The sequence below is a fragment of the Caretta caretta genome, chromosome 4, assembly GCF_965140235.1.
Source record: "Caretta caretta isolate rCarCar2 chromosome 4, rCarCar1.hap1, whole genome shotgun sequence".
Taxonomy (NCBI): domain Eukaryota; kingdom Metazoa; phylum Chordata; order Testudines; family Cheloniidae; genus Caretta; species Caretta caretta.
In genome coordinates this window covers 154142051-154157339 of record NC_134209.1, presented here as the reverse complement: position 1 = coordinate 154157339, position 15289 = coordinate 154142051, and the positions used below count along the sequence as shown (strand labels likewise).

At 59.4% G+C, this 15289-nt stretch overlaps 1 protein-coding gene across 3 annotated transcripts in view; it reads right to left on the bottom strand.

Annotated features, from left to right (window-relative positions):
- Positions 1-15289, bottom strand: part of LOC125635193 (dedicator of cytokinesis protein 2-like) — a 344043-nt gene that overhangs the window by 56011 nt on the left and 272743 nt on the right. For 2 of the 3 annotated variants that reach the window (XR_012668261.1, XM_048846557.2), the window contains exon 31: positions 783-861. The exons of the other annotated variant lie outside the window; for it this stretch is intronic. Coding sequence is in view for 1 of the 2 variants with exons in the window: in XM_048846557.2 (XP_048702514.2) it covers positions 783-861 (79 nt within the window). In the remaining variant the exon portion in view is untranslated. The remainder of the gene's footprint in view (positions 1-782; positions 862-15289) is intronic. 3 annotated transcript variants of the gene reach the window in all.

Here is a 15289-nt window from a genome sequence, read left to right as displayed (position 1 = left end):
TGGCTGTTTGGCCATCAAGTAAGTTCTTAGATAATTCGCAATTATCATTCACATTTTTATGATTAAATGCTTACTGCCAGCTGATCTGGCTCATAATCATATTCAGCTTAGTGAAACTGGCACTATTAAAGCACCAAATACATCTATTACTGGTCTGGACTTTATTCCGCTTGCACATTATAAATGTGATCACATCATGATCATGTGTTCCAAAGCTACCATTAATTTTTGGTGCTTTGATCAGTTCCTTTTTGCCAGGACAAGGGCTCATAAAGAATTCCCTAGTGCTGGTTGAAAGACATTTTGACTTAGGAGGGCGAAGAGGCCACATACCAGAGGTGTATGTGCGGGGGACGGCAGGGGTCAGGATCCAGGGACATGCGGGGGTGGGAGGAGGCTAGAGACCAGAGATGAACGGGGGCAGGAACCAGGGACAAGGGGGAGGCTAGAGAACAGAGATATAGGTGGTGTAGGGACCGGAGATGTAGAAGGAGCAGAAACCAGAGATGAAGGGGAGGCAGGAACCAGGGCAGGGGCTGACCACATCTCACCTGAAACACTAGAAACCTGCCGGGGGGTGACAAGACCAATCTGAAGCCTGCCCAGAAATGCTCCCCCAGACCTTATCACAGGCTCCACGGGAGCAGCCCCAGGTAAAGCATTAGCAAAAATGCTGGCAAAGGCCTGATGCCTCCCCTGCAGCCCCGGCTCTCACAGGCCCCACTCAGCGCTGGGCAAGGCCCACGGAAGCAGGCCGAGGCCCTCCCAGCCCCTCCGCTCACCTGCAGTTCCAAGCTGCTGCTGCTCAGGAACATCTGGGTCAATGTGTCAGCAAACTGGTTGATGGCTTGGAGGAACTCCCTGCAGGGAGAGCGACAAAGGCAGTGAGCGGCCCTGCCTGGAATGGTCTGTTGTGCCCTCAGCTCTTGCATGTGAGTGGGACAGGGCTGCTGAGCACTGACGCTACGTGCAGCTGGGAAGGGAGGCTGCCGCAAGGGTGCAGGCTCTCAGCCCCATGCTGAGAGATTTAATTGGGGATCAGTCCTGCTTTGAGCAGGGGGTTGGACTAGATGACCTCCTGAGGTCCCTTCCAACCCTGACATTCTATGATTCTATGAAGTGTTACCAAACCTCACAGGTATCTGGCGAGTCTCACACTGGTTGGTGTTTTTCTCCAAGCCCCAGCTCCTGGAGCCCTGGGATTACAGCGGGAGCTGTATAGCATACAGTGTTTTTAAAAATCTGCATCTAGCCTCTGCAGTGGCTGAGAACAGCTGGAGAAGGTGCCACCAGGAGCAGGCAAAGGACTGGCCAGCGCTGGTGTTTGGCTGAACCCCCGCAGCTCCCCAGCTCCGGAGTTTGGGGGGTTGACTCGTGATTATTGATTGGTCGGTCGGGGTGGACAAGACCGGTGGGGAGCATGTCTGGCGGGATTCCTGTGAGTGAAGGTGCTGCACCCCTGGCTCAGGGAGGCAGCCCAAAGAGCTCCGAACAGCTGGGCTGTCAGAAATTGGAGCCATCAGCCTGCCTGTCAGAGGCCGGAAGAGGCCCCACTGTGAGGGGTATTACAGAGCCCTGCCCCCGGGCGAGGAGGCAGCTGTCTGACTGGTTTGCCTGCTGTCTGCGCTGGCCCCTCTGTGAACCTTGCTCAGAGCAGCCCATGCAGGCGACCTCGACCCCCGCCCCTCCCGTGTGCACACCCCAACTCATGCCCATGCACATGTGCACACACAGCCCCCATCCCCTCCCCTCTTCTCTCACCTTCCACACCCTGTCCACAGCCACCTCCCCAATCCTGTCACTGATCCACAAGGTCTGTGCCATGCCTCAGCTTTTCAACAGTCCCTTGGGGGAACCCTTCAGTGGGGCAGTCCCCCGAGGGTTCCACTCTCCTTTTGGGGCAGGCCCTGCAGCCTCCCTGGCTCCTAGACTGAGCCTCTGGGTGCCAGCAGCCCTCCTGCTGCCCCCCGAGAGCTCTGCCCGGCCTTCCCAGCTGAGAGAGACTCCTTGGCAGAGGCGTGTCCATGCTGCAGGACTCGTGCCCCCAGCCAGGATTCACAGTGACTCCCCAACAGCGTTTCCCAAACAGAGCCGGGTTCATGAGTCACCTGGCCCCAGCGTGGGCAGCCCTTGAGTCAGCACAGAGACAGAGCGGGTAACGCAGCGTCTGGCCTGGGCAGCCCAGAGCAATTCACCAGCCCAGCTGCTGGGACTCCATTGCCAGGCTGGCTCTGACCCCCTCAGTCAGTTCTCAGGTCAGAGAGCGCCAAGCTCCTTCCAGAGCCCGTGCTTAGCCCCCCCACTTACCCCCTCCCACCCATGCTTACCCCCCTGCCCACGCTTAGCCCTCTCCACTTAACCCCTCCCCCCATGCTTAGCCCCCCCACTTACCCCCTCCCACCCATGCTTACCCCCCTGCCCACGCTTAGCTCTCTCCACTTAACCCCTCCCCCCCATGCTTAGCCCCCCCACTTACCCCCTCCCACCCACGCTTACCCCCCTGCCCACGCTTAGCCCTCTCCACTTAACCCCTCCCCCCATGTTTAGCCCCCCCACTTACCCTCTCTCACCCACGCTTACCCCCCACTTACCCCCTCCTACCCACGCTTAGCCCCCCCACTTAGCCCCTCCCACCGACGATTAGCCCCCCCATGCTTACACCCCCACTTACCCCCTCCCACCCACGCTTAGCCCCCCTTATCCCCTCCCCCCCACGCTTAGACCCCCCACTTACTCCCTCCCACCCACGCTTAGCCCCACCCATGCTTAGACCTCCCCACTTACCCCCTCCCACCCATGCTTACCCCACACACACTTAGCCCCCCCCACTGACCCTCTCCCACCTCTCAGGCCTTTGTTCTCGGCTGGGGTCTCTGCTCAGCTCCGGGCTGAGAGGCAGGAGACCCGGGAGTCACTGGAGCTGGCATTGTCTCTCCGACCCCCTGGTGCTCTGGCTCAGTTTCAGCCAGTTCCTTACTCTTGGTCTGTCCTGAGAGCAAACTTAACCCCCCACCCCACGCTGGGGAGCCATGCAAGGTCTGGGGGAAACTGAGGCACACAGAGTCATAAAAACATTACAAAAATTCCTCACTTTGTTACTCTGTCACTGCAAACCCCCTTAAACCATGTTCCTGGCACCTCCTCCTGGATATCAGGCTATCAATTCCCCTAGGGTACCGTACCCCCCACAGCCCTGCCCCCAAAGATATACAGCCCGCTCCCCCCACAGACCCTGCCCCCACAGATGCACAGCCCCCGCGTACCTCCCACAGCCCTGCCCCATAGATACAAAGCCCCCTCCCCCCACAGTACCGTCCCCCCGTCCTGTCTATCCCGGGGCCGCGCCGGGCACAGAACTTGCACCCTCAGCAGGTGCAGTGCTCGCAGGGCGCTGGGGGTTTAAATCAAGGGTGTGACACACAGCGCTGCCTAGCGGCGGAGTGGTATAACACAGTATAGAATTTCATTGCACTTCCCCTGGCCCCCACCCCACAGATACAGAGCCCCTCCCTCCCACCTTCCCCTCAGCCCCTCCTCCACAGATACAGAGCCCCCTCGCCCCATACCTACCCCACAGCCCCTCCCCCACAGTACAATACCTCCACCCCACAGATACACAGCCTCCTCCCCCACAATACCTACCCCATGATACCCCTCCCTCACAGTATGATACCCCCACCCCACAGATACAAGGCCCCCTCCCCTACCATCCCCCCCACAGCCCTCATCCCACAGATACACACCTCTCTCCTCCACAGTGTCGCACCCCTATGGTCCCTGCCCCACAGATGCATGCTCCCTTCCCCCCACAATCCCTTATCCCTTCAGGGATTCTGCCCGTGAACTCCATTACACCAAACATCACCCCACACCCATCATAACCCAAAGACCCACCTCAGCCCCATGTCTCCCATCTCCCTCCCCAGCCTGGCAGAGGGCGGCTGAACTGAAGGCAGGTCCCTTCCTGCCTTTGGGGAGAGCCCTGGGCACCCCAACAGGGCTACGATGTCTCTACCCCGGCTACTCAACGGGCCCTGGCCTGGCTAGAGCACTCTGTAGGCAGAGGCTCCCCCAGCCCCAGCGCCTGTTCCCTGCCCATGCCAGGCCCAGCCCCCCTCTGGGGCAGCTGAGCCTAGTGTGCCCCGGGCATCCCGCAGGTTGGAGCAAGCAGCCCCCACCCCAGCTCAGCTTCACTTGGGTGCAGAGGCCCTGTAGGTGCCGGGCGGACTCAGCCCTTTGTGGGGACAGGGATGTTTTACCGGGACATGTAGGGCCTGTCTGCACTCGGGACGCTACAAGGGCCCAACGGCAGCGCTCCAGAGTAAACACTCGTGCCAGCCGCGTAGTCCAGCCACCTCCCCGAGATGGGGCAGCTGGGCCGTGGGAAGAATTCTTCCGTCAACTGAGCGCTGGCCGTACCGGGCCAGGGGGCTGAACTACACTGCTGGGGAGCGAGGGGAGGGTCACACCCCTGAGGTCGACACCATGTTTCAGCTCAGACCAGCCCTACATTTGCCACCTTTGAGGCCTGGGCGTGTTTCAGGTAGAAGCTGCAGCACCGGCCCCAGACTCAGCTGCAGGCAGGAGCCAGGCTGAGCGGAGGCAGCGGCTGAGCCAGGGGGCCTCCGACAGGTGAGCAGGGGGACCCGGAAAACAAGACGTGTCCATTCCGTTGTAGGTCTGTGCGCTCCCCGAGCACAGCTGCCAGAATCTTTTCCCTTAGTATCGGCTCCAGCACCCGAACAGTGGCACAATGCGTGGGGAACGTGTGAACCCACACGGGCTGCTGCTCGGCAGACTTGTGCTAGGAAAGCAGCGGAAGCAGCTTGAGGCCTTGTGGAGCGACCCATTAGATTAGCTGGGGGCGAGATGTTCGTGAGTTCGTAACACGCCCGCATACATGAAGGAATCCACAATGAGACTCTGGGCAGAGAGCGGGGGACCTTTCATTCTTTCCATATTGCACCAGCTGAGCAGATCTGCAGAACGGTGTGGTGCATTGTGGGTAGCCAGCTAGAGCCCGCCGAACACCCAGTGAAAGAGGCGCTGTCCCTCTCCATTCGCATGGGGCATAGCGGGGACACCGGCAGGAAGATTGCTGGACTGCAATGGGATTGTGAGACCATCTGTGACGATGTGACTCAGCAGGGAGGGGGGAGTGTTGACCTGGGAATGTGCCCTGGGGATGGGAGACCTGAGAGCCTGTCACCTGAGCCAGGAGGGGGAGGGGGAGGTAACACCTCTGCCCAGGAATGTGAACAGAGGCTGCAGCAGGGAACCTGCGGGGTGAGTTTAGTTGGCAGTTTGGAGGCTGGGGGGAGGAACACAGGGAACCCCAGGGCTGGGGTCTAAGCTCCCTGCTCCCCCAGAAGGACGTGATTGAGGGGTCCTGGTTGTACCCACAAGCTCTGTTGTGGACTGTGTTCCTGTTGTCCAATAAACCTTCTGTTTTACTGGCTGGCTGAGAGTCTCAGTGGATCCCAGGAAGAGGGGTGCAGGGCCTGGACTCCCCCACACTCCGTGACAACTGGTGGCAGCGGTGGGATGTACTGCACCCCGTGAACGGCGCTTCCTGCAGTAAGTGACTGGGGAACAGTAAAACGAAGGGGAATTGACGGGGACCAGGCGTGCTGAAGATTCAGAGACGGTTTCGGGGGGCGGTTAACCCCTGGGAATGTGTGACCAGAGAGAAAGACTTTTGCAGTAACAGGGTCCCCCGGGGGATTGCAGCGAGCAGTCCCAGGGGCGGAGGAGTCTGCAGCTCGACCCTGGCAAAGAGGTGGTGACCTCAAGAAGGACTGGCACACTAAGGGCTTTTCCTGGAAACCGTGGGAAGCTGCCCGGCCTGCGAGTGGCCAGCAGGGAGATGTACGCTAAACGCCTTAAGAGTGACCTGGTGGAGCTGTGCAGGCAGAGGGGGCTGCGCATCGGGAGGTCCACCAAGGAACAACTGATTGCCCAGTTGGAGGAGAGGGATCGCTTGGATGACCCGATCCCTATCCCTGAGGGGAGCCGCCCGGCAGACGCAGCGTGGGCCCTGGGGCCTGACCGGGCTGGGAGGGGTCAGACTGCTGCCGAGGACATCCCGAGACCCTTCCTACCTATGTCTGGGGGAGGGGTTGGGGGAAGCCCAGCGAATACCGAGGGCACCCTGACCCCAGCACCCAGCAGGGGATCCTCCCGGCGGAGCTCCCCATCCCTGGAGCGGAGGCGGCTGGAATGGGAGAGGGAGATGAAAATGAGGGAGCTGGAGGATCATGAGAAACAACGTCAACATGAGCAGGAGGAGAAGGAGAAACAACGTCAACATGAGCAGGAGGAGAAGGAGAAACAACGTCAACATGAGCGTCAGGAGAAGGAGAGGGAGCGCCAGGAGAAGGAGAAACAAAGACAGCACGAACTGGAGCTGGCCAGGCTGAAGAGCAGTGGGGCCCCGGCTGTGGTGAGTGAGGGGGGACCCAAGACTGCAAGGAGCTTTGATAAGTGCTTCCTGGCCCAGCGTAAGGAGGGGGAGGACATAGATAGCTTCCTGACGGCCTTTGAGAATGCCTGTGAGCTGCACAGGGTTGACCCTGCAGACAGGCTCCAGTTTCTCACCCCCTTACTGGACCCCAAAGCCGTGGAGGTGTACAGCCGGATGACAGGGCCGGAGGCAGGGGACTATGAACTGTTCAAACAGGCCCTGCTCCGTGAGTTTGGGCTGACCCCCGAGATGTACCGGAGAAGGTTCCGGAGTCAGCGTAAAACGCCTGAGGTCACCTACCTACAACTGGCCAACCGGATGCAGGGGTATGCCCGCAAGTGGACAGCGGGGGCCCGAGCTAAAGAGGACCTGCTTGACCTAATTGTACTGGAGCAGCTGTATGAACAGTGCCCTTCCGACCTGAGGCTGTGGTTGGTGGACAAAAAGCTCGAGAACCCCCAGCACGCAGGGCAGCTGGCCGACGAGTTTGTGAACAGTCGGTCAGGGGGTAGCCGGGAGGAGTCCCAAAAGAACAGGCCCCCCCCGATGCAGAGAGAGAGTCACCAGGGGGCCTCCCAGCGGGGAAATAGGGAGAACCCCCTCCCAAGGGGAACGCCTGGCGTCGGGCCCCTCCGACCCGCTCGAGGGGACCAACGTGACCTGAGCTGCTATCACTGTGGCCAGAGAGGCCACGTACGGTCCCAGTGCCCTGGGCTCAGGGACAAACTGAGCAGACCCAACCTACCCAGGGTTAACTGGGTAGGGACCCAGCTGGACGAGGGGCAGACGACTCAGGCAAGGGGGGCTGCCAGTTTACCACCTGCCCCGGAGGGAAGAGTACCCCAGGCCAGCTCCACCAGAGGGCTGGAGGCTCTGGACTCAGGGCGCTCAGTTTACAGGGTGGGCGCGGGGCTGTCCCTCCGGAGAGAGTGCCTTGTTCCCCTGGAGGTGGATGGGAGGAAGGTCAATGGATACTGGGATACGGGTGCGGAGGTGACGCTGGCCCGGCCCGAGGTGGTGGCCCCAGATCGGGTGGTGCCCAACACCTACCTGACCCTGACAGGGGTGGGTGGGACCCCATTTAAGGTGCCCGTGGCAAGGGTACACCTGAAATGGGGGGCCAAGGAGGGCCACAAGGATGTGGGGGTACACCACCATTTGCCCACTGAAGTTTTGATGGGGGGAGACCTAGAGGACTGGCCAAGCAAGCCCCAGACCGCCCTGGTTGTGACCCGTAGCCAGAGCCGGCGAGGGCCACTGCTCCCTGACCTCGGGGAGGGTACCGCACCGGAGGCGCAGGACCCTACCCTGGTGGGAAGGGAGGGCCGAGGGGCACGGCTCAGAGAGGCTGAGGCCTCAGACCTGGCCACTGAGGGGGAACCGGTCCCCATCCCTTCCCCAGCCGCTGAGTTCCAGGCCGAGTTGAGGAAAGATCCCTCCTTGCGGAAGCTCAGGGACCTGGCCGACCTCGGTGTGGTACGGACCATGAGGAGAGGCTGCCAGGAGAGGTTCCGGTGGGAGAAGGGGTTCCTATACCGAGAATGGGCTCCCACAAGGGAAGTAGAGTCCTGTGGGATCAGGAGGCAGCTGGTGGTCCCCCAGAAGTATCGCCGCAAGCTCCTGTACCTGGCCCATGACATCCCCCTCGCAGGGCACCAGGGAATCCGGCGCACCCGGCAGAGGTTGCTACAGAACTTTTACTGGCCCGGGGTCTTTACCACGGTCCGGCAGTATTGCCGATCCTGTGACCCCTGTCAGAGGGTGGGGAAGGCCCGGGACAAGGGGAAAGCGGCTTTGAGACCTTTGCCCATCATAGAGGAGCCTTTCCAGAAGGTGGCCATGGACATCGTGGGGCCTCTCAGCAGGACGACCCGGTCGGGGAAGAAATACATTCTGGTCGTGGTAGATTTTGCCACCCGCTACCCCGAGGCAGTGCCCTTAGCTTCCATTGAAGCAGACACCGTGGCCGATGCGCTCCTGACCATTTTCAGCCGAGTGGGGTTCCCCAAGGAAGTCTTGACAGACCAAGGCTCCAACTTCATGTCGGCCCTGCTCCGGTGCTTGTGGGAGAAATGTGGGGTCCGGCACGACTGGGCCTCAGCTTATCACCCCCAGTCCAACGGGCTGGTGGAGAGGTTTAACGGGACGCTAAAGATGATGCTGAAAACCTTTATGAACCAGCACCCGCAGGATTGGGACAAGTACTTACCTCACCTGCTGTTCGCGTACAGGGAGGTGCCACAGGAGTCTACCGGATTTTCGCCTTTCGAACTGTTATATGGAAGGAGGGTGAGGGGCCCCCTGGACCTGATGAGAGACGAGTGGGAGGGGAAGGCCACTCCCGATGGAGAGTCAGTGGTGGAGTATGTCCTGATCTTCCGAGAGAGACTTGCTGAACTCATGGGCCTGGCCAGGGAGAATCTGGCCAGAGCCCAGAAGAAGCAGAAGGTCTGGTATGACCGCACGGCAAGGGCCCGTGCCTACGCCACCGGGGATCCGGTGATGGTTCTCATCCCAGTGAGAAAGAACAAACTACAGGCCGCCTGGGAGGGCCCTTTCAAGGTCGTCAAGCAGCTCAATGAGGTAAACTATGTGGTAGAGCTGTCGAACCGGGCGCACCACCGCCGGGTGTACCATGTGAATATGATGAAGCCATATTATGCCAGGGGGAATGTGGTGTTTGCCGTGTGTGGACAGTGGGAAGAGCAGGGAGATGACCCTTTAGTAGATCTATTCCCTGGGACCAGAGCTGGTTCCCCCCTGGAAACAATTCCCCTCTCGGATCAGCTAACCCCTGCCCAGCAAGCTGAGGTCAGGGAGGTGCTGCATCCGTACCGACAGCTGTTTTCCAACCAGCCTGGACGCACTAATCTGACTGTCCACCGGGTGCAGACAGGGTCGCACCCGCCGATAAGATGCTCCCCCTTCCGAGTCACAGGGAAAACTGCTCAGGACCTGGAAAGAGAGGTCCGGGACATGCTGGCTTTGGGGGTGATCCAGCCATCTGCCAGCCCTTGGGCCTCGCCGGTGGTGCTGGTCCCCAAAAAGGATGGGTCGGTCCGGTTCTGCGTGGACTATCGGAAGCTCAATGCCATCACAGTATCTGATGCCTACCCCATGCCCAGGCCTGATGAGCTCCTAGACAAGCTGGGAGGAGCTCGGTACCTTACCACCATGGACCTTACAAAGGGCTACTGGCAAGTGCCGCTGGATGCAGATGCCCGGCTGAAATCGGCCTTTATCACCCCTCTGGGGCTCTATGAGTTCCTGACCCTGCCTTTCGGCCTCAAGGGAGCGCCGGCCACCTTCCAGCGCCTAGTGGACCAGCTCCTGAGGGGGATGGAGAGTTTTGCCGTGGCATATATTGATGACATCTGTGTCTTTAGCCAGACCTGGGAGGACCATGTGTCCCAGGTTAGACAAGTGCTGGACCGACTCCAGGGGGCTGGGCTGACTGTAAAAGCGGAGAAGTGCAAGGTGGGGATGGCGGAAGTGTCTTACCTGGGCCATCGGGTGGGGAGCGGCCGCCTAAAGCCGGAACCAGCCAAGGTGGAGGTGATCAGAGACTGGCCCGCTCCCCACACCAAAAAGCAGGTCCAAGCCTTTATTGGGATGGCAGGATACTACCGAAGATTTGTGCCTCACTTTAGCGCCATAGCCACCCCCATCACTGAGCTATGCAAGAAGGGGAAGCCAGACAAGGTGGTCTGGACCGAGCAGTGCCAGGAGGCTTTCCGGGCGCTGAAGGAGGCTCTGGTCAGTGGCCCAGTTCTGGCAAACCCAGTCTTTGACAAGCTGTCACGGAGTCCCTGGGCGATGCTCTGGAACTGCTCCCCATGAAGCCAGTCAGGACTCTGGGGTAGTCGCCTTTCTGTGAGCAGCCTGTCTTCAGGACACGCAGCTCACACAGCTTCCACCTTCCTGGGTCTGACCTCGGAGCATTCAGCATCCTCTGCCCCTCCGTGCGCTTCCCACAGCGAGTCCGCTCAGGCGGGGCTCCTGGGGAAGCCAGAGGGTCCTGCACCCCAACTCCGCAGTCAGACGTGACTCTCAGCCAGCCAGTAAAACAGAAGGTTTATTAGACGACAGGAACATGGTCTAAAACAGAGCTTGCAGGTGCAGAGAACGGGACCCCTCAGCTGGGTCCATTCTGGGGGGCAGTGAGCCAGACAACCACGTCTGCACTTCACTCCATGTCCCAGCCAGCCCCAAACTGAAAACCCCCTCCAGCCCCTCCTCCTCTGGGCTTTGTTCCTTTCCCGGGCCAGAAGGTCACCTGATTCCTTTGTTCTCCAACCCTTCAGCTCTCACCTTGCAGGGGGGGAAGGGCCCAGGCCATCAGTTGCCAGGAAACAGGGTGTCGGCCATTCTCTGTGTCCAGACCCCTTCACACACCTGCCCTCTAGGGCTCTGCAATGATCATACACCCTTACTCCACCCCCTAGATACTTAAGAACTGCCTAGGGGAAACTGAGGCACCCCCACACTATTCAGAGGAAACATTAAGAACAGTCCCACTTCGTCACATCTCTCCCCCCTTCGAGATCGAACTGAGCGGGGTCACTTTAGCCGGTGACCTGGGGAAGTTCGAAGCCACCAATGTTCCCATGGATGCCCCAGCATCTCTCCCGTTCCTTGGTAGGAGTTACACCAGGCCCCTCCGGTTTCACGCCCTCCCTTAGGTCAGGGGTGGTCGATAGCACTCGCAGGCCGCATGTGGGAAGGTTTATGCAGCCCATGCCCTTTGGCCACCCCAAGAATGTCTCCCCATTGACCATCACCTTCTGCTCCCACTGGAGGTCCGAGGGGCCTGGCCCCAGGAAACTCCACACCGACATATAGGTTGGGGTCAGGAGTGGGAGCCTGTCCACATCCCCACCCATCTGGCTGACGGAGTCTATGGCCTTGGGACCCAGCAAGGGAGCTAGACACCGGGGCTTTTCCGCAGGGTCCCCCTAGTTCAAATCTCCAGCCTGCTCAAAGGCAGTGAGGTGGGCATCCACCTCCCCCCCATCCTTAACCAGGGGCAGCAATTTAGTCTCGAGGTTCCCTGCGGAACTGGCACCCCGGGGTCTATCCCCACTCACCCCGGGGAGGTCCCCTAGGCCTCTCCGCTCCCCCAACGCCAGTTCATGCTGCTGCTGCTTCTGCAGCTCTTTCTCGGGCTCTCGCTGTCTCCCACGGTCCTCTTGCTCTCTCGGACTCAGCTCCAATCCCGTCCGTCTCGATCCCCCGATGGGGAACCCGATCGTGAAGACCCTCGTCTGGTCGGGGACAGGAGTCTTGGCGATGCCTGGCTCCCACTCCAGCTGCTCCCAGATCCTGCTATAGCCCCAGTTGGGGTCAGGAATCTGTTCCTTAGAGCGGTCATCCTCCTCCAGCTGCACGATTAACTCTGCTTTGGTGAACTTTCCAAAGCTCAACCCTCTCTTTTTGCACAGGGTTACAATGTCCTTCTTAAGGAGATGGTGACAGGCCGTCACTCCGCTCCTCCCAAGCTGTTGTGGACTCACAGGTCCGTGTGTTCTCAGCTCCCCACGGTTTCCAGGGAGAACCCCTAGTGTGCCAGCCCTTCTCGAGGTCACCACCTCTTTGCCAGGGTCGAGCGGCAGACTCCTCCGCCCCTGAGACTGCTCACTGCAGTCCCCAGGGGGACCCCATTACTGCACAGTCCCTCTCGCTGGTCACACACTCCCAGGGGTTAACCGCCCCCCGAAACCGCTCCTTTCTGAGCCTTCAGCAGGCCTGGTCCTCGGCAATCCCCCTTCGTGTTACTGCTCCCCAGTCACTTACTGCAGGAAGCGCCATCCACGGGGTGCAGTAGATCCCACCGCTGCCACCAGTTGTCACGGAGTCCCTGGGCGATGCTCTGGAACTGCTCCCCATGAAGCCAGTCAGGACTCTGGGGTAGTCGCCTTTCTGTGAGCAGCCTGTCTTCAGGACACGCAGCTCACACAGCTTCCACCTTCCTGGGTCTGACCTCGGAGCATTCAGCATCCTCTGCCCCTCCGTGCGCTTCCCACAGCGAGTCCGCTCAGGCGGGGCTCCTGGGGAAGCCAGAGGGTCCTGCACCCCAACTCCGCAGTCAGACGTGACTCTCAGCCAGCCAGTAAAACAGAAGGTTTATTAGACGACAGGAACATGGTCTAAAACAGAGCTTGCAGGTGCAGAGAACGGGACCCCTCAGCTGGGTCCATTCTGGGGGGCAGTGAGCCAGACAACCACGTCTGCACTTCACTCCATGTCCCAGCCAGCCCCAAACTGAAAACCCCCTCCAGCCCCTCCTCCTCTGGGCTTTGTTCCTTTCCCGGGCCAGAAGGTCACCTGATTCCTTTGTTCTCCAACCCTTCAGCTCTCACCTTGCAGGGGGGGAAGGGCCCAGGCCATCAGTTGCCAGGAAACAGGGTGTCGGCCATTCTCTGTGTCCAGACCCCTTCACACACCTGCCCTCTAGGGCTCTGCAATGATCATACACCCTTACTCCACCCCCTAGATACTTAAGAACTGCCTAGGGGAAACTGAGGCACCCCCACACTATTCAGAGGAAACATTAAGAACAGTCCCACTTCGTCACACAAGCCCTTTGTGGTGTTCACCGACGCCTCCGACACGGGACTGGGGGCGGTGTTAATGCAGGAGGATGAAAAGGGGGAGAGACACCCCATCGTGTACCTGAGCAAGAAGTTGCTACCCCGGGAGCAACACTACGCGGCCATCGAGAAGGAGTGCCTGGCCATGGTGTGGGCCCTCAAGAAACTAGAGCCCTATCTCTTCGGGCGGCACTTCACCGTGTACACCGACCACTCGCCCCTGACCTGGCTGCACCAGATGAAAGGAGCCAACGCCAAGCTCCTGAGATGGAGCCTGCTCCTGCAGGATTACGACATGGACGTGGTCCACGTGAAGGGAAGTGCCAACCTGATAGCGGATGCGCTGTCCCGGAGAGGGGGCCCCGAACTTCCCCAGGTCACTGGTCACAGTGACCCCGCTCAGTTCAGTCTCGAAGGGGGGAGAGATGTGACGATGTGACTCAGCAGGGAGGGGGGAGTGTTGACCTGGGAATGTGCCCTGGGGATGGGAGACCTGAGAGCCTGTCACCTGAGCCAGGAGGGGGAGGGGGAGGTAACACCTCTGCCCAGGAATGTGAACAGAGGCTGCAGCAGGGAACCTGCGGGGTGAGTTTAGTTGGCAGTTTGGAGGCTGGGGGGAGGAACACAGGGAACCCCAGGGCTGGGGTCTAAGCTCCCTGCTCCCCCAGAAGGACGTGATTGAGGGGTCCTGGTTGTACCCACAAGCTCTGTTGTGGACTGTGTTCCTGTTGTCCAATAAACCTTCTGTTTTACTGGCTGGCTGAGAGTCTCAGTGGATCCCAGGAAGAGGGGTGCAGGGCCTGGACTCCCCCACACTCCGTGACACCATCTTTGGAAGGAACGACGGTGTGGTTGCAACTGGCCTTTGTCCTTGAGAAAAGGCCGAATGTGGAGGCTCCGATGTGAGAGCCTGGATCTCTGAAGTGATAGTCACCAGGAAGGCCACTTTCCAGGAAAGCAGTAACAACAAATATGTTGTAATGGTTCAAATGGGGACCCTGTAAGTTTGGACAGGACAAGGTTCAGGTCCCAGGAGGGGCGGGGTGGAGGGATCTCTCACCTGGCGGTACACCCTCTTCAGGTCTTTGAAAAACCGGGTGACCATGTCATGAGAGAAGATGGATTGGTTGTCCACCTTGGGATGGAAGGCAGAGATGGCCGCTAGGTGGCCTTGACTGAAGAGAGCGCTAGGTCTGGTTGTTTCAGTAGGAGCAGGTACTCTAAGATAAGCTGCAGAGATGACGGTGACAGTGGCATTTGCTGTTGGGAGCACCATATGGAAAATCACTTCCATTTTGCAAGATAGGTGGCCCAGGTGGAGGGCTTTCTCCTGCTCAGTAGGACCTTGCAGACCTGCTCCAAGAAAGCCTGCTCTCCCGGATTTAGACCTGGAGCTTCCAGGCTGTCTGATGAAGAGAGGTGAGATTCGAGTGCAGCAACCAACCACGGTCCAGGGAGATTGAGTCTGGATGCCGTGGAAGTTGGAGTGGCGCCTCCACGGACGTGCCGAGGAGAGTGGTAAACCAGTGCTGCCTGAGCTCTGCAGGGATCAGCAGGATGACCTGCGCTCGGTCTCGCTTGATCTTCATCAGAACCTTGTGAATCAGTGGGGTAGCAGGAAATGCGCAGTAAAGGCGTCTTGTCCATGGCAACAGGAACGCGCCTGTGAGGGACTCCGGGCTGTGACCTCACAGGGAGCAGAGCTGATGTAATTTCCTGCTGTCACAGGTGGCAAATAGGTCTACAAGGCCGGGGGAGTCCTTCACCATCAGAAGATGTCCCTCACCATATCCAGCTGATGTGTCGGTTGCTAGGGACAAAGACAGCTGAGGTCTTGAGAAGGGTCTCCCTGCACATACCGTGTGGCTATCCAGCCACATCAGCGAGCTGAGGTCCTGGGTCGGAATTGTGCGCACCGAGTCCAGGTGATGGTGAGAGGGGGAGCAGACCGTGGCTAGCCAGGCTGGGAGAGGTCTGAGACATAGTCTCGCATGTTGCACTACTTATGTGCATGACACCACCTGGCCCAGTAGGCTCAGACACTTCCGTATGCAATTGGATGAGCTCAAAGGGATCTTATCATGGCTGTTATTGAGTGGAACTGGTCTTCTGGAAGTGTAGCTCTCGCTTGCATGGAATCGGGAACCGCCCTGATGAATCTCTATCCTTTGGGTGGACTTATCATAGAATCATAGAATCATAGAATATAAGGGTTGGAAGGGACCCCAGAAGGTCA